We start from the raw sequence: 24,562 nt of genomic DNA, 5'->3' as shown, positions 1-24,562 counted from the left end.
GTGCATGTCCTAGCTACTTGGGAGGCTGAGGCAGGAGGATCCCTTGAGGCCAGGAGTTTGAGATCAGCCTGGGCAACATAGTGAGACCCTATCTCTACAAAAAAAATTTTAAATATTAGCCAGATGTGGTGGTGAGTGCCTGTAATCCTAGCTACTTGGTGGCTGAGGCCACTTGAGTTTGAGGTAACAGTAAGCTATGATCATGCCACTGCACTCCAGCCTGGGCAACACAGTGAGACCTCATCTCAAAAGAATAAATAAGTAACTACAGATAAAACTAATTTTAGCAATGTATTTTATTTAACCTAATATATCCCCAAATCTGATCATTTCACAATTACACTGACGGTACATCTCAGTTTGGACTAGCCACAGCTTAAGTGCTCAGTAGCCACGTGGCCTGAGGCTGCTGGACTGGATGGCGCAGCTCTAGGCAGCAGATCCGTGCCAAAGATCATACGAATTTAGGCTTCCACCCCCAATTCACAGAGAGAGATTGAACTTTTTATAAGGCACAGGTGGAAATGGAGTTCATTTAGCCTGGATCTTAGGGGCCAGGGAGACCCCAGGGACTTCTGGCCTTGGGGGATTGTGTGTGTGCTTGTATGCAATGTCTCCATCCTTGGGAGTTGCCAGAGTGTCCGGTTCCCACAAATTCTCACAACAGCCCCAAGGTGGTTATGATGATCATCTTATGAGTAAACTAACCCTCAGCTGGCTGAGCCAGCTGTTGTGTGGCAGGAGCATGATTCCAGTCCTGCTCCCAGGCGGTGTGCAGCAGGGGGCTGAGGCCGGCCCTAGGTGGTGCCTTCAGTAGCCAGGTCTGGCCGATAGAGAGGTGGTGAGGGAATGTCTGAGCGTCAGGCCACGTGTGGGTGCTGTCTTTAGAAAGAAGGTGGAGGCCGTCCACTGGGCCACAGGGGCAATACCATCATGGGACTGGAGGAGACAGGGGTGGAGCAGAGTGTGCAGCCGGCCAAGTCTCCCGATGGAGGTGGCTGTGGAGGCAGCTGCCCTTCTTTGTCCTTGGCTGTGGGGAGTGGAGCGTGACTGCTGGTTGGAATCTTGCACGCCAGGGAGGGGCTGTTGCCCAGTGGGGAGGCACTAAGTGTGTCTGTGCCTTCCCGGCGTGCTGCTGGGGACCTCTGGACGTGTGTGCCCAGGCAGGGCTTGGCGTCCTCTGCAGGCACGCCATCCTCCCAGCTACTTGTCTGGGCCACTTCCTCTCAGGCCGGCAGCCAGGCTCCCGTGTGCTCTTTGGAGCTGAGCAGGGAGAAAGGCGCTGCCAAGACCCCAAGGCAAAGCCGGGAAGTGAGGAGCTGGCTTTGCACTCTCCCAGCCCTGGCCAGCACAGGAAGAGCACTGGAGGCCCAAGAGCTGCCTGGCTGCAGGGGGTGAGCCCAGAGATGAGGGGTGGGCAGCCTCCTCCTCAAGGGAGCAGGGATCAAGGAGGAGCCACCCCAGACAGCAGGCTGGCTGCTGGAGCCTCCAGTCTGCGCAACTCCTGGTTTCCTTCAGGAGAAAGAAAGAAATAGCCAATGATAAGCCAGAGGCACCCGCTAGTCGAAGAACCCATTTGGTCATGGCGTGGGCACCTAAACAGCTAGTCATTCAACAGGCAATCGTTAAGCTGTACACTGCACCTCGGCCTGCCTCAGCAGATGCTCACGAAACCAATGTTTGACAAGTTGATTGACGAACTAATGGGTACAGGGAGGCACAGGAGATAATGGAAGAACCTTTAGCCATGGCCTTGCTCACCCCCTGTGCCCTGAGAAGGGGAGCAACCTCCTTAAGAACGTTGAGCACAGGCATGGTGGCTCACGGAGGTCATCCTAGCTTCTCAGGAGGCTGAGGCAAGAGGATCGCTTGAGACCAGGAGTTCAGGACAAGCCTGGGCAACGCAGTGAGACCCTGGCTCTAAAAGAAAGAAAGAATGCTGAGCAAACCCATACACATGATGTCCCTTCATGCCTTCCTTCAGAACATCCTTCCTGAGCACTCACTGTGTGCAGGCACTGCACCTGCTGCAGGCTGAAAGAATCGTATGTTCTAGTGCGGAATAGGACTCGGAATACGTGAACCCAGACAGCACAAATCCTCTCAGAGAGCAGGAAGTCCTCGCAGGGCAGGCGGTGGGACCACAGCGGGGACAGGGAAGGCCTCTCTGAGGAGGTGCCCTTTGGGCAACGACAGAACCTGCAGTGAGGGGCTAGTTGTGTGGATGTGGGAGCCAGGGGCTCCCAGCAGAGGAAAAGGAGAAGGAGGCTGGAGTGGCGATGCCAGCCCTTGTCTGGGTTCTGAGTTGCCACTGGGGGAGGGCCTTGCCAGCTGTCCCTCTTTTAGCCGGGCCCCTCTCAGGCCTGTCTTCACGTGGGAGTATATGAGCCTGGATGTGGCCAGATGGCAGTGATCAGGGGAGAACTGGTCCAATTTGGTTGTAGCCACCTGGGAAAAACAGGTTCAGGCCTCCTCACGGCCAGCTGAGCTCTTCTGAGCTCATATGGGGTCAAGCTGTGCTAGTGCCATTCAGCCCAACAAGGGTCCCAGGCTGTGCTGTGTCCTCTGCACCCCTGCCCATCTCTGGAGGAGCTCAGAAAGGTGGGGAGTCCTTGAGCCGAGGGCATTCGGGACCCGCATTCCAACCTCCTTTTGATATCTTTTTTTTTTTTTTTGGACAGAGTTTTGCTCTGTTACCCAGGCTGGAGTGCAGTGGTGTGATCTGCAACCTCCACCTCCTGGGTTCAAGTGATTCTCCTGCCTCAGCCTCCCAAGTAGCTGGGATTACAGGTACGTGACACCATGCCTGGCTAATTTTTGTATTTTTAGTAGAGATGGGGTTTCACCATGTTGGCCAGACTGGTCTCGAACTCCTGACCTCAAGTGATCTGCCTATTTTGGCCTCCCAAAGTGTTGGGATTACAGGTGTGAGCTACTGCGCCCGGCCTCACTCTCCATATCTAGATTAGCTTCTCTCCAAACACAACAGACAGAGGGACTCTCCCTCCAGGGAATCTTTAGGTGCCAACGGAATCTGCAGGTAAGGGCCTGGATTTCCTGCTTCTAGAACCCCTCAACCCTGTAGAAGGCAGGATGAAGGCAGACATGCCAGGGTCAAATCCAAGCTTTGCCACTTGCTTGCTCTGTAACCTTGGGTAAGTCACTGACTCTCCCTTGGTCTCTGTTTTCTTGTCTATGAAATGGGAATAATGATCCAGGCATCCCTCACTACCAGGTTCGTGGGAGGGCTGCAGATAGCAGGTGCTTCCCTCTTTCTTCTGGAGAATTTGAGAAAACGGCAAAATGCCAAGAGTCCAAAGGGCAGGCTGGCAGGCACTGGCTGCCTGTGGGGCCTCCCAGAAAGCACAAAGGGAAACAGAGCCAGTGAGGACTGGGGAGGCTGCCAGCAGCAATAGGTGAGCAGAGCAGCAGGTATTTATTCTGAATGTCCTTACTCCACACACTCTCACCCCGCCCCACTCCCTCTCCCTGCTTGTTTAGAGCCTGGGTTCCAGGCGGTCCAGGAGCTGGAATCAGCAGGTGGGATGTGCTGCTTGCCGAGTGGACACAGAAGGGAGGATGAAGTCAGGGCTGGACCTGGAACCACTATGGGAAGAGAGAGTGGAAGGCTAAGAGGGCCAGATGCCGGTTCTCCTGCCTTCCCCACTCTGACCCTCCAACCCCAAGTGCTTGGCATTGGGGTCACAGCCCTGGCACTGATGGGCACCCTCAGCAGCTGCCTCAGAGGGGCAGGCAAGTCTATGTGCCTCTTCCCCTGAACTCTCCCAGACCCCACCATTTGCCCCAGCCTTGAGATAAAGGCCATCTTGTTCCCAGAAATAAGGCTGATATCGTCCACCAGACCCACCTGGCCAAGCCCTCAGTGCTGGTCCAGAATGAGGGGCACCTGGGCGCTGTCCACGCGGGGAGGCAGCCGCTCGCCCGTGCGCACATTGAACATGGGCAGGGTGGAGAGTGGCCGGGGCACCTCGCGGCTAGCCGCCATCTGACGCAGCTCCTCTGTGTTCCCGTGGATGGTGCAGTGGTGGACCATCTGGATGCTGGAGGCACAAGTGGGGAGTCATCAGCTCTGGGAGTCAGCTGCCCCGGAGTGCAGCCTGGCATTGCCTCTGAGCCACCCTGCAGTCCTCCCCACCACTTATGTGGGGAGAGACTCAAACACATGGTGCAGGGGCAGAAAATAAACAGAAAGCTCTACGGGGCTGGGTGCGGTGTAATCACCAGCCTGTAATCCCAGAACTTTGGGAGGCCGAGGCAGGCGGATCACTTGAGGTCAGGAGTTTGAGATCAGCCTGGCCAACATGGTGAAACCCTGTTGCTACAAAAACTAAAAATAAAAAATTAGCCAGGCGTGGTGGTGGGCACCTGTAATCCCAGCTACTCAGGAGGCTGAGACAGGAGAATCACTTGAACCTGGGAGGCGGAGGTTGCAGTGAGCCGAGATCACGCCACTGCACTCCAGCCTGGGTGAGAGAGACTCCATCTCAAGGAAAAAAAGGAAAGAGAAAGCTCTATGGTGCCTGCTCAGTGTCCAGTGGTCGAGACATGGGCTGTGGGTGTAGACAGCCTGGGTTCAAGGCTGTGTGTCTTGGGCAAGCTGCTTAACCACTCCATGCCTTAGTTAGCTCAACTGCCAAATGGAGATAATAGCACCTACCACCAGGCGGGGCACAGTGGCTCATGCCTGTAATCCCAGCACTTTGGGAAGCTGAAGCAGATGGATCACTTGAGGCCAAGAGTTCAAGGCCAGCCTGACCAACATGGTGAAACTACATCTCTATTAAAAAAACAAAAAACAAACAAAAAAAACTACCTCCTAGGACTGCTGTGAAGATTAAAAGAGAAAATGCAGCTTAGTGTTTAGAACAGTGCTCACCACGTGGTAAGCGCTCACAAGATACAGAGACATGAACAGACATCCACAGGGGCCATATTCTTCCAGAAGCCAGTATTTGCTGAGCTTTGTATTGTTTATTTATATTATTTATTTATTTATTTTTAAGAGATGGGGGCCGGGCGCAGTGGCTCAAGCCTGTAATCCCAGCACTTTGGGAGGCCGAGACGGGCGGATCACGAGGTCAGGAGATCGAGACCATCCTGGCGAACATGGTGAAACCCCGTCTCTACTAAAAATACAAAAAAAACTAGCCAGGCGAGGTGGCGGGCACCTGTAGTCCCAGCTACTCGGGAGGCTGAGGCAGGAGAACGGCGTAAACCCGGGAGGCGGAGCTTGCAGTGAGCTGAGATCCGGCCACTGCACTCCAGTCCGGGCGACAGAGCGAGACTCCGCCTCAAAAAAAAAAAAAAAAAAAAGAGATGGGGTCTCACTTTGTTGCCAACTTCAGTGCAGTGGCACAGTCATAGCTCACTGCAGCCTCCACCTCCTGGGCTCAAGCGATCCTCCTGCCTCAGCCTCCCGAGTAACTGGGACTATAAGTGCAAACCACCACGCTCAGCTCGTTTTTAAAATTTTTTTTTGGCCTGGTGCAATGGCTCATGCCTGTAATCCCAGCACTTTGGGAGGCCGAGACGGGCGGATCACAAGGTCAGGAGATCAAGACCATCCTGGCTAACATGGTGAAACCCTGTCTCTACTAAAAATACAAAAAAATTAGCCGGGCGTGGTGGTGGGCACCTGTAGTCCCAGCTACTTGGGAGGCTGAGGCAGGAGAATGGCGTGAACCCAGGAGGCGGAGCTTGTAGTGGGCCGAGATCGCGCCACTGCACTCCAGCCTGGGCGACAGAGCGAGACTCCGTCTCAAAACAAAAAAGAAAAGAAAAATTTTTTTTTGTAGAGACAGGTGTCTTACTATGTTGTCCAGGCTGGTTTTGAACTCCTGGCCTCAAGAGACCCTCCTGCCTCTGCCTCCCAAAGTGCTGGGATTACAGGCATGAGCCACCACACCCAGCCAAGAATTGGTTTTCTTAGAGGAGCTGGGGTCCCAGGCAGGGATGAAGCGACCCCACTTGCCACTTGGTTACTGATGAGATGAGAGAGGAGAAGTGATCACTACCCATGTTCAGGTCCCAATTAGTGGACACAGACTCCAGTGAGAGCCTGACAGTTTAGACCACAGAAAAGACCTAGCTTCACATTGAATGGGCCATGCTCCTCCTGCGGGGAGTGGGACCAAGTCCTGCCTGGCCAGCAGGAAGAGGTGGAGTCACCATCTAAGGCCAGGGGAGGGGCAAGATGAGCTCTTGAGTCTGGAATTTGGTGAGCTGAGTTATCCGAAACACAATTTTCTATTCCCAGGCAAGGGGAGACTGAGGGGAAAGACAGCAACCAGTGTGTGGATGCCGAGATGGAGACAGCTGGGCAGGTGAGGCCCTGGCAGAGGAAGGCCTCAGTCAGTGGGCCCCCTCCTTACTCCCAGCTTCACATCTGGGCCTCATTACTCTGGCAACACGCAGGTGGAAATATGTGCTGGAGATGTTTTTCTAGAGCAAGAGCAGAAGCCAGACCCCGCAGTGGCTTCCCCACGTTCCTTCCACATCGGCACTTGGGCAGGCAGACAAACGGCAGGCATTCCTACACACTCAGGCACACGCACAGGCACACACACACGTGGCCCGGGTCTCACCCACTCCCACTCCACCACCAACACACAGTCCCGAAAGCACTGCCTCTGGCACAGAAATCCCCAGGAGAGGGTCGTGGGGCCTGGAGGACTCTGGGACCGCTGAAATCTGATCTAGGTGAAAAGCAGACAGCAAAATCATAACCTGTGGATAATCTGAAAAGTGGCAGACATTGAACAAGTGAAAAACTGGATTTTGTAGAAATACGTCAACACAAAATCCAAACCAGCCAAGGCTAATGTTGCACATGGTAAAATGGTTATTGATTTCAAATTGACTGAGGCAGCAGATTTTTCTGACAACATCAGAGCTACAGAGTTGACCCAGGGAAAGCTGGACGTGGAGGAAATACTGGTCACAAGAGAATATCCCCAGTGGCAGTAGATGTTAGTGATTAAATTTGGCACAGTCCAAAAAAATTGAGGAATAAAATCTTCCCAGTGAAATGTACATGAAAAATCACCGATCCCCATGGGGGAAAGTTCTACAAAAATGAAAACAGAAAATAAAAGCAAAGCCTTTTAACTGCTTTGTATAGAAAGTTGCTTGAGGAATTAAGTCAACTCAGCGTAGATCAAGGAATTACATCTCTGTTCACTCTGGAAAATATATTCCCCATAAAAAATTCATAAATGTTGGTATAGCCCTGATGCTTGCAAAGCTTGTATTCCTCAACCCAGTGGCTCAAAAACCCAGTGGGTCAAGATGGTGGGGTCAAAATGGTGAGTTTACAACTGAGGGCCATGCCAGGTGCAGTAGCTTTAGTCCCAGCTACTCAGGAAGCTGAGATGGGAGGATCGCTGAGCCCAGGGAGTTTGAGGTTGCAGTGAGCTACGATCATGCCATTGCACTCCAGCTTGGGTGACAGAGTGAGACCCTCTCTAAAAATTGTTTTAAAAATAGGCCAGGTGTGGTGGCTCACGCCTGTAATCCCAATACTTAGGGAGACCAAGGCGGGTGGATCACGAGGTCAGGAGATCGAGACAAGACCATCCTGGCTAACACGGTGAAACCCCGTCTCTACAAAAAATTAGCCGGGCATGGTGGCGGGTACCTGTAGTCCCAGCTACTCTGGAGGCTGAGGCAGGAGAATGGCGTGAACCCGGGAGGCAGAGCTTGCAGTGAGCCGAGATTGCACCACTGCACTCTAGCCTGGGCAAGAGAGTGAAACTCTGTCTCAAAAAAAATAATAATAAAATAAAATAAAATCAGCCCAGGCATGTGCACACACACATGCATATGCGCACGCACCGTGCAGGCCCACTGTTTGGCCCATAAGCGCAGCCCTCCTCCCCAGGACACCTGGCATGTTACATGCCTCCACCATCTGGCATCTCTGATCCACCCCTCCCTGGAGGAAACAATGAGGCCACTGTGACCCACACAGAATTCTGATAGGCTCTGAGGTCACCACAGAGATAACCTCACCACCCCCTGCACCAGGAGCACAAGTCTGTGGAGGCCAGCCATGGGTGACCATCCCTGATCCTCTCTCTGGCCACCCAGGGAAAGGCGAGGGCCGGAGCCCAAGAGGAAGCCTCGGAGAGGACCAGGAACCAGGACGCACCTCAGCCATCATGCAAAGAGCAGCCCAGTGGAGACTGCCAGCTGCCCTGGAGGTCCTTGCACCCAAGACATTTCACCTACCCCAGGGAGAGAAGTCGAAAGGCACTTCGCCACTGTCCCTGTCAGTGCCCTTGACCTCAAATACTGCCTTGAGTGGAGGCCAGCAGGGCAGCGTGTCCCTAGCAAGACAGCGACTGGGCAACGCACCTGTGCCAAAGCCTGCCAGGAGCCCAGCCTATCCAAGGTGATCCTGAGGGCTGTGGCAGACAAGGGGACCTGCAAGTATGTGTCCATGGCCACCCTGAAGAAGGCTGTTTCCACCACGGGCTATGACATGGCCCGAAATGCCTATCACTTCAAGCGTGTGCTCAAGAGGCTGGTGGACAAGGGCGTGCTCAGCAGGTGACCGGCAGGGGGCCTCTGGCTCCTTCACCCTGGGCAAGAAGCAGGCCTCCAAGTCCAAGCTTAAGGTCAAGAGATAACAGCAGCAGAGGAGGCGCTCTGGGCAGTGCCTCTCTGGGCAGTGCTGCTCTGGGCAGCGCCCCTTTGGACAGCGCAGGTCACTACTGGGCTCCAAACAGGGGCACAAGTGACTTGTCAAGAGGGTTCAAAGGGTCGCCAAGTGCCACTGCAATTAACAAGGCAGGCCGGGCAAGCAGTCAGGGGTGCCAAGCCCGCCATTGGCTCAGTGCAGTGACAATAAAAGGAAACTAACATTTCACATCTGCCTCCTGGAATCTGGGGTTCAGGGGAGTGGGAGAGGAAAAGGGCTGGGGGCACAGAGGAGGGGTAAGGCCATGAGTAGGAGAAACCAGGCCAAAATAAGAGAGGAAAGATTTGGGAAAGGCTGGCAGAATTGGAAGCACTGATAGACACCAGCTAGTCCAACCGCATGATCTTGCAGGTGGAGCATCTGAAGCCAGAAAGAAGGGTCACGGAGTAATTATGTGGCAGAGCCCGGCCTGGACCGCAGGTGTCTGACTCATACTGATACTGGGAGTCTCTTAAGTTGCTTCTCAAGCCCTTTCCCCCAGAGTGGCAGTAGCTCCCATTCCCCTGTGCCACAACAAGCTCTTCTTTTTTGGGGAAAAGAGTCTCACTCTGTTGCCCAGGCTGGAGTGCAGTGGCACAATTACGGCTCACTGCAGCCTCAACCTCCCAGGCTCAAGCGATTCTCCTATCTCAGCCTCCCAAGTAGCTGGGACCACAGGCATGCTCCACCATGCCTGGCTAATTAAAAAAAAAATTTTGTTGAGATGGGGTCTCACTGTGTTGCCCAGGCTGGCCTCAAACTCCTGGGCTCAACCAATCCTCCCACCTCAGCCTCCCAAAGTGCTGGGATTACAGGCATGAGCCACCACACCCAGCTCACTAGAAACTCTTCTGTGGACACCAGCAGATAAGAAGGCAGAGTTAGGAAAGATCAGGCCCAGCATCCAGCCAGCCCGGGGCTAGGACTCAGAGGTCAAGGGAAGGGGTGAGCATCACCCCAGAATGATTTATTTTGTCTCTGCTGTTCATGGCACAGTTTGGGGGTAGGGGTCCAATAACTGTCTAGGGGGGCTCCCACCCCACCCCCAGCTTTCCCTTACTCACTCAGAGGTAGCCAGGTCTCTCTTCAGCCTGTGGGAAAGTGAAGGAGAGGGTTAGCCCAGCTCTGGGCTTCACCCCAAGGTGCCCCAGGGCTCCAGTGTGTGTGGAGGTCTGTGCGATTATCCACAATGCCCTCCTGGTGCCAGGCCAGGCAGGTCTCAAGCCCCAAGTTGCCTACAAAGGGGCCCCACACTCCTTTTGTGCCTGAGAACCCCATTCCCAGGGCTTCTGGGTCCCACACAGCACAAGTGCCACTAGGAGTCCCATGGGTGTGAGCTCCAGCAGGTACTCCCCTGCCCTTCATGCCCACACTCACCTTCCCTCCCGCCGGCAGCACATGACGTAGGCCAGCAGCAAAGTGAGAAGCAGGGCCACCAGCAGGGGCACCAGGAGGGTGACCAGAGCATCCACCAAGAAGTCACGGTCTGGGGCCTCAGTGGGTGGGCAGAAGAACGGGTCATGCTCCAGGATCCCATCGCCTGGGGTGGGCATCTCATCTGCAGGCTCCGGGACTGACTTATCCACCTGCACAGAGAGCTCAGGGCTGATGCAGAAAGTGGCTGGCTGGACACAGAGGCCCCCAGAAACAGGGCAGGGGCCAGGACTAGGGAGCAGGAGACACAAAGTCCAGCAGAGGCAGGACAGTGCACTGGTTAATGCACAGCTCTAGGGTCTGACCTCCTGGTTTGAATCGAGACTCAGACAAGTGCTTAGCTAGGATGATTATGTGCCTCTGTTTTGTCACCTCTAAAGTCAGAAGGATAATAGTAGCACCTGTCTCCTGGAGTGGTGGTGAGCATAAAATATGTTGATGGGACAGTGCCCAGCACATAGCAAGGGCTCAAGAATGTTGTCCATTACCAGTCGCTGGCTGTGGACCCTGAATGAGTCCCTGCTCTGTTGGTCAATTCACAGGAACAGAGTACACCAGCGGTGGGATCCTGTAAACCTCAGCTCAGTATCCAAAAAGCTGTTGTGAGCATCTTTGGTTTATAGTGTGAAGAGTTCTCAGATCCTTGTTGTAAGTGGGTTTGCTAGGTAGAACCTTAGAGAAAAGCAGACAGAGCTGTCACGCAGAGGCCCTTGGTAGGGAAAGGGTTTGGGAACCAGACTGTGACATAGCTGTTGGCCTGGGCAGATCTGAGGTGTTGGAGACTCCACATGTGGATTGCAGACTCTGTCGTCCCCTTGTGGCAGTAAGGTAGAACTTCAGGCCGTGTGTGTGTGTGTGTGTTGTGTGTGTGTGTGTGTGTGTGTGTGTGTGTCATCAGACTAAGCCTGTGGGCAATACTGAGAGCATCCAAGAAAGAAATGGGGACTGGAGCAATCAGAGAGACGGAGGTAGGAAGCAGCATGGGACGGAAGGGGGATGGTGATGGGGGGCCATGCCCCAACCCACCCCCGGACCCAGGATCCGTCCTCACCAGGGTCACGTTGCACCAGTCAATGTGGAAGTGGGGTGCCAAAGTGTCATAGCAAGACAGAAGTGGAGGTTGGCCCTGGGCACAACGGGCGTGGCTATCGGGGGATGCCACCATCTTCAGGCAAGTAGAGAAAGGTGAGGCAGAACCCACCTTAATGTACACCCTGGGACCAGATAGAAGTCACTGTCAGCAGAGTGGGGGCAGGGGGCACCAGGCACCACTCTCCAGGGGTTGTTGAAACTGTCCTGATTGTAGGCTATGACCTGGGGATGGGATGGGGGAGACGGCTAGAAGGGAGGATTAAGGGAGGAACATGGCACAGCTGGGGTCTGGCAGGAGTCACAGTCCTCTCAGAGATCTGAGGTCATGGTGAGAGTACCCAGAGCAACCCATTCTTCTAGAGGGCCTTACCCTCCCCACTAAGGAATGTCTTTTAATGGATGGATCTGGTATGTCCTCATGAGGCACCGGGAAGTACAGAGTTCAGGGTAACTAGGGTCTGGGCTCTGGAAGGACAAGGAGATGGGGGGGTAGCCAGAGGGGAGTGGAGAGTGGTGTGATGCTGGGAGGTGGAGATGAGCATGGTAAAGCCCCACCTGGAAATTAGGGAGACCCTTGTTCTATGCCCGCCACAAGCAGCATCCTCCTCTTTCAGGAAGTCTTCTAGGGTTGCACACCTACCCTTCTTTTCGGCCCTCAATGGGAAGGGGGACACGGCCCCCACGGTCCAAGGCAGAAGTGATGTTGAGCAGCTGAAGCTCTCCGGGCTCCCAGAGTCCCCCCAAAGCTGAGAGGAAGCGGCTGGCAGGCGCTGAGGGCAGCACCTCCTCCACATCATGGCTGCGCACCAGGAACTCAGCTTGGTATGGCAGCAGGGGACCTGGGAAGGCCAGGTGGACACCTCAAGCTCCACCCAGACCCAGCTCTGCCCCACGAAGTCTCCCCGAAGCTCCTCCTCACATCCCCGCACACCCCTTCAGGCCCCTCAATGTCCCATCCATCACAGACCGCAATGAGCCAAGGCCCCGTAGTCTCTGCAACGCAGCCGGTAACAGAACTCCAGAGCCTGGAACCCCAGCCCAGCACCCATTCTCTAAGGCCTTGTCCCCACTTTCCAGGATGCCCTGCTCCACTCCTCTCCAAGCCTCTCCCGTCCACAGCCCCCTCCCTTTCCAGGGGAGATCCCCCAAGACTGGCATTGGTGAGGAAGGGATGGGGCACAGCTAGAGGTACCTTCCGAGTCCCCAATCTCCAGCACCAGCCTCTGCTGAGTGGTATCAAAGCTGTCCCGATTGTAGGCTGTGACCTGGGGGATGGGATAGACACCTGAGAGGTGGATTAGGGGAGAAAAGTGGCACAGCGGGGGCCTGGCAGGAGAGGACTCAGATACCAAATTAGAGGTATGTAAATTATATGTAAATGACTGTGAAGGAACGCCCAATCCGACTGCTAGGGCTGCTCCTAGGAGGCCACGCTGGCCCACCCTTATGATTTTCTCAGGGTCCCTGACGGCACCTCAATGACGTGGCGCCCACGATCTTCTGGGGTGGCAGAGCCGTAGAGGAAGCCAGGGTGGTGCGGGCTGCGCTGGGTGTAGCGGAGCCACCGGGGCAGGTCTGGGTGTCCCTGGAGGTGGGCGTGGTAGGTGATGCGGACAGCCGGTGGGACAGCTGGTGGAAGTGAAGAGAGGGGATTAGAGTCACAGCAGGAGCCCTCCGGGGTCCACCCCAGCCTGCCCGCCTGGGTGCCTGTCAGGCCGCTCACCGACGTGCTCAGGAAGGCTCAGAAACGTCTGATGGTCCAAAGTGTGCACAAAGACACGGCCCACAAGTGGGTGTAGCGTGGTCTGCTGGGCCTCGGTGTCCCCCAGTCCTGCCAGGAGAACTGTGGGGACCCCACAAGTCCCAAACACACAGGCCAGCCTCAGTTCTGGGCAGGGGATAAGATCCCTGCCCCACCAAGTCCTTGGAGCCCCTAAGAGACCAAGAGAAGCGCTTCCTTTGCTGCCTCCCAGGAAGGGATTGGGGTGGGGGTGAGGGTGCAGGCCCTGCTGGGTTAGACATTTTAAATGTGTGGGATGTGGGATTCGCAGGAGAGCCTCTCCCACAACCTTTCCATTCCTTGTTTTAGGCTCCTATTAATGGTTCGGTGGGCAGGGACTGATGTTTGACTGGGAAGTGTGTGTGTGAGAGGGTGGGTATGTGTGAGGGGTGTGTGTGTGAGGGTGTGTGTGTGGGGTGTGTGTATGAGAGTCTGTGTGAGTGTGGGTGTGTGTGAGGGTGTGTGGGTAAGAGTGAGAGTTGTATGAGGGTGAGTGTGTGTGTGAGGGTGCATGTGTGAGGGTATGTGGGTGTGCGTGGGTTGTGTGATGGTGTGTGAAGGTGTGTGTGTGTCAGCGTGTGTGTGGGTGTGTGAGGGAGGGTTGTGTGTGTGAGGGTGTGTGAAGGTGTGTGGGTGTGTGTAAGGGTGTGTGTGAGGGTGTGTGAGGGTTGTGTGTGTGAGGGCATGTGAGGGTGTGTGTGAGGGTGCGTGTGAGGGTGTGTGAAGGTGTGTGATGGTGTGTGAGGGTATGTGTGAGGGAGAGTGTGTGAGGCCGTGTGAGGGTTGTGTGTGTGAGGGCGTGTGAGGGTGTGTGAGGGTATGTGAGGGTGTGTGAAGGTGTGTGAGGGTATGTGTGAGGGTGGGTGTGTGTGAGGGCGTGTGAGGGTGTGTGTGAGTGGGTGTGACAGTGTGTGAAGGTGTGTGCGAGGGTGTGTGAGGGTGTGCGAGGGTGTGTGAGTGTGGGTGTGTGAAGGTGTGTGCAAGGGTGTGTGAGGGTGCACGTGAGTGTGGGTGTGTGAGAGTGTGTAAAGGTGTGCGTGAGTGCGGGTGTGTGTGAGGGTGTGTGTGAGGGTGTGCGTGAATGGATGTGTGAAGGTGTGTGTGAGGGTGTGCATGAGTGTGGGTGTGCGTGAGGGTGTGTGAAGGTGTGTGTGAGGATGTATGTGAGGGTGTGTGTGAGTGCAGGTGTATGTGAAGGTGTGTATGAGGGTGTGTGGGAGGGTGTACGTGAGTGCGGGTGTATGAGGGTGTGTGTGAAGGTGTGTGAAGGTGTGTGGGAAGGTGTGGGAGGGTGTGTGGGTGTGTGTGAGGGTGTGTGAGGGTGTGTGTGTGAGAGGGTGTGTGTGAGTACAGGTGTGTGAAGGTGTGCATGTTGGGGGGGATGTGTGAGGGTGTGTGTGAGAGGGTGTGTGTGAGGTGTGTGTGTGAGGGTGTGAGGGTGTGTGAAGGTGTGCATGTTGGGGGGATGTGTGAGGGTGTGTGGGGGTGTGTGAGGGTGTGTGAGGGTGTGTGAAGGTGTGTGTGAGTGTGGGTGTGCGTGAGGGTGTGTGAAGGTGTGTGTGAGGATGTATGTGAGGGTGTGCGTGAGTGCAGGTGTATGTGAAGGTGTGTATGAGGGTGTGTGGGAGGGTGTACGTGAGTGCGGGTGTATGAGGGTGTGTGTGAAGGTGTGTGGGAAGGTGTGGGAGGGTGTGTGGGTGTGTGTGAGGGTGTGTGTGAGTACAGGTGTGTGAAGGTGTGCATGTTGGGGGATGTGTGAGGGTGTGTGTGAGGGGGTGTGTGTGAGGGTGTGTAAGGGTGTGTGAGGATGTGTGGTTGTGCATGTGAGGGCATGTTGGGGGGTGTGTGAGGGTGTGTGAAGGTGTGTGTGAGGGTGTGAGGGGGGTGTGTGAGGGTGTGAGGGTGTGTATGAGGATGTGTGAGGGTGTGTGGGGTGTGTGTAGTGAGGGTGTGTGTGAGGATGTGTGAGGGTGTGTGAGGGTATGTGAGGGTGTGTGAGGGTATGTGAGGGTGTGTGACGGTATGTGTGAGTCAAGGTGTGTGTGAGGGTGTGTGTGAGTGAAGGTGTGTGTGAGGGTGTGTGTGAGTGAAGGTGTGTGTGTGAGTGTGGGTGTGTGAGGTGTGTGTGAGTGTGGGTGTGCGTGAGGGTGTGTGAGGGTGTGAGGGGGGTGTGTGAGGTGTGTGAGGGTATGTGAGGGTGTGTGTGAGTGAAGGTGTGTGTGTGTGAGGGTGTGTGTGTGAGGGTATGTGAGGGTGTGTGAGTGGAAGGTGTGTGTGTGAGGGTGTGTGGGGGTGTGTGAGGGTGTGTGTGAGTGAGGGTGTGTGTGAGGGTGTGTGTGAAGGAGGGTGTGTGAGAGGGTATGTGAGGGTGTGTGAGTGAAGGTGGTGTGTGTGAGGGTGTGTGAGGGTGTGTGGGGGTGTGTGAGGGTGTGTGAGGGTGTGTGGGGGTGTGTGAGGGTGTGTGTGAGTGAGGGTGTGTGTGAGGGTGTGTGAAGGTATGTGGGGGGGGAGTGTGTGAGGGTGTGTGAAGGTGTGTGTGAGGATGTGTGAGGGGGTGTGTGAGGGTGTGTGTGTGGGGTGTGTGTGTGAGGATGTGAAAGGCACTGGGAAAAGAATCCCATGCTAAATGCCCAAGAGCCCGGAGGAGAGGAAGAGGGGGCCAGGAGCCTACAGAAGAGGAAGGGTAGCCATTCTGTGCCTGGAGACCCCACCTTCCTCCTCTGAAAACAGGGAAGAAAAAGGCCTGCCCTAGAGGCCAGTAGGAGCTGAGCAAAAGGAATTCTAAGCCCAGGAGAGGAGCAGAGGACTTGGCCGCCAGCTCCACCCTCCCTCCTATGGCCAAATTTAGCCTCTGGGCTCAGAAGCTGCCGCCCAGCCAGCTCATTAAAGGGTCCGCGACCCTCTGGGCTTGCGCTGTCAAACTCACCCCCGCCTTAGGACACCTCCAGCCCTCAGAGCTCCCAGCCCCCTCATCCCAGAGCCCAGCTCCCAGCCCCATTCCCTGGAACCCCAGCCGGCTATGGCATTAACACCCCAAAGCCCTTCTGGCCCCTGCCTCACCCAACCCAGATCCCTGTTCTGTGGGCCCTCCATACCTCCATCTTACCACCCCTAAATCCTACCCCCTCATCCCAGGCCTCCTCCTTGAGCAAGGCCCCAACTTGCCCACGAGGAGAGGAGTCCAGAAGAGTGTCACAGCCATGGCTGCCCGGCCTGGCCCGCCCCATGAGTGACAGAGACAGGGGGCAGGGAGGAGAGGAGGGAAGGAGGGAGGTGGCTTGGGGCAGCTGGGTGCCAGCGTCAGCTTCCCCTCCCTGCCTGGAGCAGGCACTGAATCTGGGATAGACACCCTCCTCACACTCATTGTCCCTCCGGTCGTCCCCTCCAGTGGCCACAGTGTTTTCTAAACCACCAACCTGGCCACCTCCATCCTCCCTTAAAACTCTAATGCTTCTCACGGCCCCTGAGTTCCCAGCTCATCCCCAGTTGGTGGCTTTCTGGCCCGTCCTGAACCTGTCCAGTTGGTCTAGAATCCCATCCTCTGTCCCCAGCCTCCCAACCCCAGGCCCCTGCCCAGCCTCACTCTGCTCCTGCCTAGCTTGGCAGACTCTCTCAAGTCTCCATGCCATCACCCAGGCTGTTCCCTCTGCCTGCAGTTCCCTTCCCATCTTGATTCAAGCAGCAACCTTCCAGTCACCTTTCCAGACTCTGCACAGATGTCCTCTCCTCTCTGAAGCCTTTCTGACCTCCCTTCCTCTGCTAGGCCAAGCTGGGTGTCCCTGCGTGCTTTCCTGGGCACAACCCCACCACACAACACTGCTCCAAGCTCCTCGAAGACTAGGATCTTGTCATGTTTGTATCCTTGGGCCTGGCACAGGGCCTGGAAACCGGTAGGTATAGCCGGCTGGTGGCAGCTTCCTTAACAGCAAATGTAGGTGCCATCCACCCAGACTTTATCCCCAGTCCAAGCACTTCAGTTGGAAGTCTAGCAAACCCGAGACAGGACCAGCCAGGTAGAGACAGCTGAGCGGAGGAGGTGCCTTCTCTGGCCCATGGAGTCAGGGCTCAGTGCACAGACTTGGAAGCCTGGAGGTGGGCACGAGTCCCACCTTGGCCACTTGCTGGGGATGCAGCCTTGAGTGTGCCATTTGCCCTCTAGCCCATTTCCACAACTATAAACTGGCAAGAATAGTGCTTGCCTCTTGGCATCATTGTGAGGACTCCATAAAGTAATGAATGCAGTGCATATTTATGGAACACCTGCTATGTATCAGACATTGAAGTTGCAGAGATAGGCAAACCTCTGCCCACGTGGAGGTCACCTGTCAGTGGGTAATACCAGCTAGCCCTGCCAGCTACTGTGCTGAGAGTCTTACATATATCTACCTATATTACCTCATTCCACCCCCTCAGCAGTTCCATGAGGCAGGTATTATTACTGTGCCCATTTAACAGATGATAAAACTGAGGCACAGGGGTGTATACCTTCCCCAAGCCACATTGCTGATGAGTAGAATGCAGGCAGATGGCTTAGCCCAGTGCCTGACTCAGTCAATGACAACTGCCAATGTACTTGCCTGGCCCTACTTGCCCTTCCTTCCTGCCTCTGCCAAAGGATCTCAGTCCAGGAGTGATGGGGCAGGGTGTCCTCTCCCCAGGTCTCCCACTTAGGGCAGGCACAGGGGCACTCTCCCCAGGTGCCCTGAGAAGGGAGCAGGGACCTATGGCTACCAGGGTTCCCAAATCCTTGGTGCCTGTGTGAGCGCTCCTCCAGGGCCTCAGGATGACCACAAAATACTGCAGGCAAGGATCGCTTGGGTCCAGCCTAAGGGCACAGGTGTTGGCCTGCAGATGGGGTGACTGGTAGAAAGGTTACTCAGTCCTTGTCCCTTCCTCTCTCTCTCTCTCCACCCGACGGACCTGCTCATCCCTGGAGAGTCACCAAATTCCAGAGTCAGCGTCCCCTCAGGCGAGGTGGTATTTGTTCCAGCATCACCTGGCCATCTCTCTGTCTTCTCAGAGACAGAGGGAGGGAGGAAGAAAGGTTCTGGATGCAGAGGGAGAGTCTGAGGGCTCTGGGGGAGCAGGCAGAAGTGCCAGCGCCCAGGCACCTGCCCAGCCTCACCCCTGAGCCTCTCCATGTGACTCCCCGCCCCCCACTGTCCCCATGACTATTTTTGGAGCCACCCACTCAGCTGTCTTAAGGTAGCAGTGCCTGGCCTCAGTGTCACCAGGCCCATGGAGGCCAGCCTTCCTTTATGAAAAGCTGCAGCCACTTCCCCGTCGGATCTTCCTTGCCCAATTCAGGGAAGCCAGGGACTGTCCCACAAGCCAGAAAGTCATCAGAAACCCTCCTCAGACCCCTCAGCCATCAGAGGACCTTCCCAATCAGAGCTGTCTGGATTGTAGCCTGCTGCTTGTAACACACACAGCACCTTCTGTCTGTTGGGTCTAGGTGTGGGAAAGGAGGTCACAGGGTCTTTAAACTTCTTAGTTTGAAAAATTTACAGCATACTATCATAAGCCCCCATGTATCTGTCACCATGCTTCAACAATTATCAACTCAGGGCCAATCTAGTTTCATCTACACCCCTCCTGATTAATTTCATCCATCAATATTTCAGTGTGTATCTTTAAATGATAATGACTCTTTTTAACATAATTACATAACATGTTCAGCTATTAACATCATCGATAAAATTCCTTAATATCAAACTTCTAGTGTTCAAATTTCCAATTTCTCATCAATATATATTTTTTACAGTGTATTTATTTGAATCAGGGTACAAAGAAGGTACACACATTGCAACTGATTGATGATTGATAGGGCTCTTTTTCTTTTTTTTGTTGAGACAGAGTCTCTCTCTGTCACCCAGGCTGGAGTGCAGTGCCATGATCTCGGCTCACTGCCACCGCTGCCTCCCAGGTTCAAGCAATTCGCCTGCCTCGGCCTCCCAAGTAGCTGGGATTACAGGCACGCGCCACCACACCCAGCTAATTTTTTTATTTTTAGTAGAGACGGAGTTTCACCATGTTGGCCAAGCTGGTCTCAAACTCCTGACCTCAAGTGATCCACCCACCTGGGCCTCACAAAGTGCTGAGATTATGGGCGTGAGCCACTGTGCCCAGCCACGGCTCTTTTAAATTTCTTCGAATCTATAGGTTCCCATTCATCTTTCTCTCTCTTTTTCTTCCTTCCTTCCTTCCTTATTTCCTTCCTTCCTTCCTTCCTTCCTTCCTTCCTTCCTTCCCTCTCCCTCCTTTCTTCCTTCCCTCCCTCTTTCCTCCTTCCTTCCTTTCTTCCTTCCTTCTCTCCTTCCTCCTACTTCCTTCCTTCCTACCTTCCTTCCTTCCCTCCCTCCCTCCTCTCTCTCTTTCCTTGAAGGAGCCAGATAATTTCTTCTGTAGTTTTTTGCCCTCTGGATTTTGCTGATTGCATCTCTATGGTGATCTTTAACATGTTCCTCCCACCTCCATACTTCCTGTACGTTGTATTTCCTGTACATTGTTATCTCCTGTAAATCGTAGTTGGATCTAGAGGCCTCATAAGGTTTACGTTCAATTTCCTTCGTTGAGACCACTTCGTAGGTGGTGATAGTGTTCTTCCATTTGAAGGTACATCATGCGTTTCTGTGGTCTTGGCAGTGTCAGTGCCTCCGCCATTAGCTTTTTATTTTGTGTGTGTGTGCAGAATAGTGATATTCAAATTTGATCACTCTGATCATGCCTTCCTTTATTAGCTGGAATAACTATAGACAGAAACTGCCCCTTGAGATTTGGTTACTGAGTGGGAAAGTTCGTATAAGAAAGACAAGAGAAACGCTGGACTCTACCTATATTAAACAGTTTCAGAATAAAGAGCTGATTCCCTAGCATCCTCCAAACTCTGGCCAGTCCGATCTTTTTTGGTAGTAGTAGAATGATAAATACATGGTTTACACTGATCTGATTGCTTCAGTTCATTGCAACTGGGGTCCCTTCTGGTGCTCATATTATCTATATTTAGCTCTCCATTTTGTCCTCCCCAGTTGGGGCGTCGGTCGGGGGAGCTGGAGGGGTCGGGGCTCACACCCCGCCTCGCACAGCTGGTGCCCGTGCCATGCCGCAGGCTCCACCGGGACTTCCCCGGCCTCTGCCTCACTCCTGCGGCCCAGCCCTGCCCTGAGCTAGTCGCTTCTCTGTCCTCGCCTTTTTGACATCCGCATCCATCTCTCCAGCTCTCTGCCCCGTCTCTGCCCACCAGTGCCTAAATGTAAGCCCTCTGGTCCTTTGTCCCTGTATCTCCCCATCCCAGTGAATATTTGCTGAATGAACGAATGAATGAATGAATGCTATCCAGTGTGTCTCATTCAGCTTCAGTCTCTGTGCACCTGTCTCTAAATCTCTTGAGGTCTGAGGCCGTGTTTTCTTTATCTGCATCTATACGTTGCCGTGAGGGACAAAGGAAAGGGCTTCTCGTCATTGTGATCTGATTCTCGCATCTGCTTCCCAGGCTCCACCCACATCTTTCTCCCCCGTCCCGTTCACCGCCTCCGGCGCAACAACAAAGACTGCGACCCGGCCAGTCAGCCACGAGAGGGCGCGTTCGCTGGCGCCTGCCCAGTCTTGCGCCTGCGCGATGTTGGGGCGGAGCGGGAGTCGGGGGCGGGATGCCTGCGGAGCGCACCGCCAGGGCTGGGGATGCGCGTCAGCAGTGCGTGCGGGGCGCCGCAGTTACAGGGGACGACGCAGGAGGGAACCCAAGGCCACGAGCTCCATCTCGTCCTCCCCTTCCTGATCCAGAAGACGCTCTAATCTATAGGGGGACAAGAATCCGCACGGAGGCAAGGGGCTGGACATAACGATCTCTTCCCGGTCCCACCTCCACCCATCCCACCATCTGTATCAAGCCTCCGACTTCCAAGGACATTTCTATATCCCCCCAGACATTTTGGGATACCAGCCTGGAGACCTAAATGTACCCAGAATCTCCCGCCTTTTTATCGGTGAATTTCAGCCCTCAAAGGGTTCCGTGAGCCTCTGACTGCCCAAATCCATCACACATGAGTTGGAATGCCAGGGACCATTCCCGGCCAAACGTTAGCTTACAGGAGAAAGAGAGAAAAGGAGGGACTGTCCGAGGTGCCTCGGCACTATGCCTGCACAGCTGGATCTCTGGACACGGAGCCCTGGGCCGTTTCCACCCAGAGGCTCCCATTCCATCAAGCGGGGGTAAGAAGGATCAATGAGATAATGGAAGCGAAAGTGCTTTGCTAACTGTAAAGCTCTGGAGAAAGTAAGGGTGTTTTATTTATTTATAACTGACAGTGCAAGGTAATAGCTGCCCAGGGCCAGCCCATAGGCAAAGCCCAAGCCCAAATCTAAAGTCAGATTTAGAAGTCACCATTCACTGATAGAAGGATTGGGAAAATAAGGCCAGGCACCGTGGCTCACGCCTGTAATCCCAGCACTTTGGGAGGCCGAGGTGGGCAGATCCCGAGATCAGGAGTTCCAGACCAGCCTGGCCAACACGGTGGAAACCCCGTCTCTTCTAAAAATAATTAGTCGGACGTGGTGGTGGGCGCCTGTAATCCCAGGTAATCAGGAGGCTGAGGCAGGAAAGTCTATTGAACCCGGGAGGTGGAGGTTGCAGTGAGCTGAGAGCATGCTATTGCACTCCAGCCTGGGTGACAGAGCGAGACTCCATCTCAACAAAAAAGTTTAGCCGGGCGCGGTGGCTCAAGCCTGTAATCCCAGCACTTTGGGAGGCCGAGACGGGCGGATCACGAGGTCAGGAGATCGAGACCATCCTGGCTAATACGGTGAAACCCCGTCTCTACTAAAAAATACAAAAAACTAGCCGGGCGAGGTGGCGGGCGCCTGTAGCCCCAGCTACTCGGGAGGCTGAGGCAGGAGAATGGCGGGAACCCAGGAGGCGGAGCTTGCAGTGAGCTGAGATCCGGCCACTGCACTCCAGCCTGGGCGACAGAGCGAGACTCCGTCTCAAAAAAAAAAAAAAAGTTTAAAAAAAGAAGGATTAGGAAAATAAGAGGCAAAAGTCTCTGACATCTTCTGTAGACTGAATGATTATTTATATAGAAAATCAAGAGATTCTACGGGCATATTATTTGAGTGATTAAGTGAAGTCATGCTGGACAAAGGTCAACATCCAAATACAAAAAAACATATAAAATTCAGCAGTGTTTCTATGCACTAGCAATAATTTATTAGAAATCATAGTATCTTTTCAAAAGGAAATCATTCACAATAAAATTAAAATTGTACAGAACCCAGAAAAAATTCTAAAATACATCGCAAGATATTTATGAAGTAAAACATAGGCTACAATAGTAATAAATGGAGAGCCATAGATAAGTATTAGGTTAGGGATGAGACGCCTCAATGTTATGAAGCCGGTTCTCTCCACATTAATCTGTTGATTGATTGCAGATCCAATAAATACCCCAACAGGATTTTTCACAGAGCTAGACAAACTGATTCTAAAATTCATAGAGAAGAGCAAAGACCCAAGAAAAAAGTAGACAATTCTGAAAAAGAATAAGGAAACAGACCTGGCCCTAACAAATACCAAGACTTTTTTGAAAGCAATAATAATTAAAACAATGTGGTATTGGTGTCGGGCTAGACAAAGGGATCAATAGAATAGAGTGCCCAGAAATGGATCCAAGTATATGTGGGAATGTGATTTATGATAGTGGCAGCACTGCAACTCAGTGAGAGAAAATAGGCTTCAATAAAACGTGTTGTGACAATTGGCTTTTCCTATGAAAAATCTTCACGCCAGCCATAAATATGAATTCCAGATGGATTAAAGACCTAAAAGTGAAAAACAAAACTTTAAAATAATTAGGAGAAAATGTAGGAGACCTAAGGGTAGGAAAGCATTTCTTAGACAAGAGACACACTCCAAAAAGATCGGCCGATTTTTATTACATTACCCCTCAAAAGCCCTCTGCTATGAAAATGACATTACGAATAAAGTTAAGAGACAAGGAGCAGCCTGGGTGGCAATGGTGACAGCATACACAACAGATAAAGGGTTAGCATTCATAATATAAAGACCTCCTAGGAATCTACAAAATTAGCTGGGCATGGTGGTGTGCACCTGTAATCCCAGCTATGTGGGAGGCTGAGGCAGGAGAATCGCTTGAACCTGGGAGGCAGAGGTTATAGTGAGCCAAGATTGTGCCATCGCACTCTAGCCTGGGCAACAAGAGCAAAACTCTATCTTAAAAAGAAAGAAAGAAAGAAAGAAAAGACTTCCTAGGAGTCAATATGGAAAAGACAGAAGTTTTATTTTATTTTTATTTCTTCTTCTTCTTCTTCTTTTTTTTTTTTTTGAAACAGGGTCTCGCTCTGTTGCCCAGGCTGGAATGCAGTGACACAACCTCGGCCCACTGCAACCTCTGCCCCTACAGGCTCAAATGATCCTTCCACATCAGCCTCCCAAGTAGCTGTGACTACAGGCACATGCCACTATGCCCAGCTAATATATATATGTGTGTGTATAAAACATATATATTTAATATATAATATATAAAATATATACGTATATATATTTTTTTTTGGTAGAGATAGGGTTTCACCATGTTGCTCAGCCTTGTCTCAAACTCCTGGGCTCAAGCAATCTTCCCATCTTGGCCTCCCAAGATGCCAAGATTACAGGTGTGAGCCACCACACCTGGCCTATCTTTTTTCCTTCAAGGTACTCATCAAGTAGTAAGGACAGACATTTTTTGTGCCACTCCAAATAGCATCCCTTCCTTCCTCCTTGATCATCAGAACCGCATTCTGATTCAGGGGTTTGGGCTTTGTGGGAGGCTCGGCCTTCCTCAGCCCCATCAGGTGAATGATGATTGGTCTAAATATAGCATGATAATTTAGTTCCTCTGGTCAATGATTAGTTTAGGTGTGAACGTTTATGCAATTCTGGAAGGTCTCCTGGTGGAGACCCCTGGAAAAGAGACTAATAAGAAAGCATCCAGTTTCTTCTGTCTCTGACATTGTTGTCTGCACAAGAAAGGCAGCCATCTTGGGACCACGAGGGGGCCAGTCTAAGAGACAAATCAACACAATGAGAGGGTGTTGGAAAAAGACAAAAAGAACCTGGTCCTTGATGTCACAGCGAGGCCTCTGAATTAACCACCCCCAGGACTTCTTGTTATGTGAGCTAATAAACATTCCTTTTTGCTTAAACCCCTTCTAGTTGGGCTTTCTGTTATAACTTGCACCAAAAACTACAATAGGATAGCAAAGGATATGAACATAAGTGATTTGCCTGGAGGAAACCTACATGGTCAGTGAGAATAAGATGCTCAACCTCATAGGCAGGGAATGCAGCTGCAAATGAGATGCCTATGATTGGCAAACATAAGTCTAACAAGGGCAAAATTTGGCAAGGACGTGGTCAAACAGGATGTCTTATACAAACGCTGGTGGTGAGAGATCAATTGGTTCAGCCACTGTAGAGAGCAGTTTGGCAGTACTAGTCAACTTCAAAGTATGCCTGCCCGACAAGCCTAGCTTTCTAATTCTAAGTATATGCCCTAATAATG

General features: G+C 53.1%; 1 protein-coding gene and 1 pseudogene across 4 annotated transcripts; one reads left to right on the top strand and one right to left on the bottom strand.

Moving 5' to 3' along the window:
• Positions 1 to 278: 278 nt before the first annotated feature.
• SGCA (sarcoglycan alpha) lies at positions 279 to 16,280 on the bottom strand. Of its 4 annotated transcripts, none has more exons than XM_033183455.1 (11): positions 16,173 to 16,280; positions 12,951 to 13,070; positions 12,702 to 12,856; positions 12,420 to 12,492; positions 11,868 to 12,066; positions 11,187 to 11,349; positions 10,079 to 10,287; positions 9,766 to 9,792; positions 6,606 to 6,716; positions 3,869 to 4,061; positions 279 to 1,512 (listed from the first exon to the last, which is right to left on the bottom strand). In XM_033183455.1, the coding sequence occupies exons 1-10, from the start codon at positions 16,207 to 16,209 to the stop codon at positions 3,881 to 3,883; spliced, it is 1,275 nt and encodes a 424-aa protein (XP_033039346.1). In that variant the 5' UTR covers positions 16,210 to 16,280; the 3' UTR covers positions 279 to 1,512; positions 3,869 to 3,880. The 4 variants fall into 4 exon arrangements, with proteins under 4 accessions (XP_033039346.1, XP_033039345.1, XP_033039347.1 ...); XM_033183454.1 differs by lacking the exon at positions 279 to 1,512 and adding an exon at positions 3,390 to 3,606; XM_033183456.1 differs by lacking the exons at positions 279 to 1,512; positions 6,606 to 6,716 and adding an exon at positions 3,390 to 3,606.
• Positions 7,864 to 9,294, top strand: LOC117067213 (annotated as a pseudogene).
• Positions 16,281 to 24,562: the final 8,282 nt, after the last annotated feature.

This window comes from Trachypithecus francoisi, unplaced genomic scaffold (genome assembly GCF_009764315.1).
Source record: "Trachypithecus francoisi isolate TF-2019V2 unplaced genomic scaffold, Tfra_2.0 Lachesis_group20, whole genome shotgun sequence".
NCBI classification, from domain to species: domain Eukaryota; kingdom Metazoa; phylum Chordata; class Mammalia; order Primates; family Cercopithecidae; genus Trachypithecus; species Trachypithecus francoisi.
The sequence above is the reverse complement of the archived record's forward strand: the minus strand, read 5'-3'. Positions and strand labels throughout refer to the sequence as shown.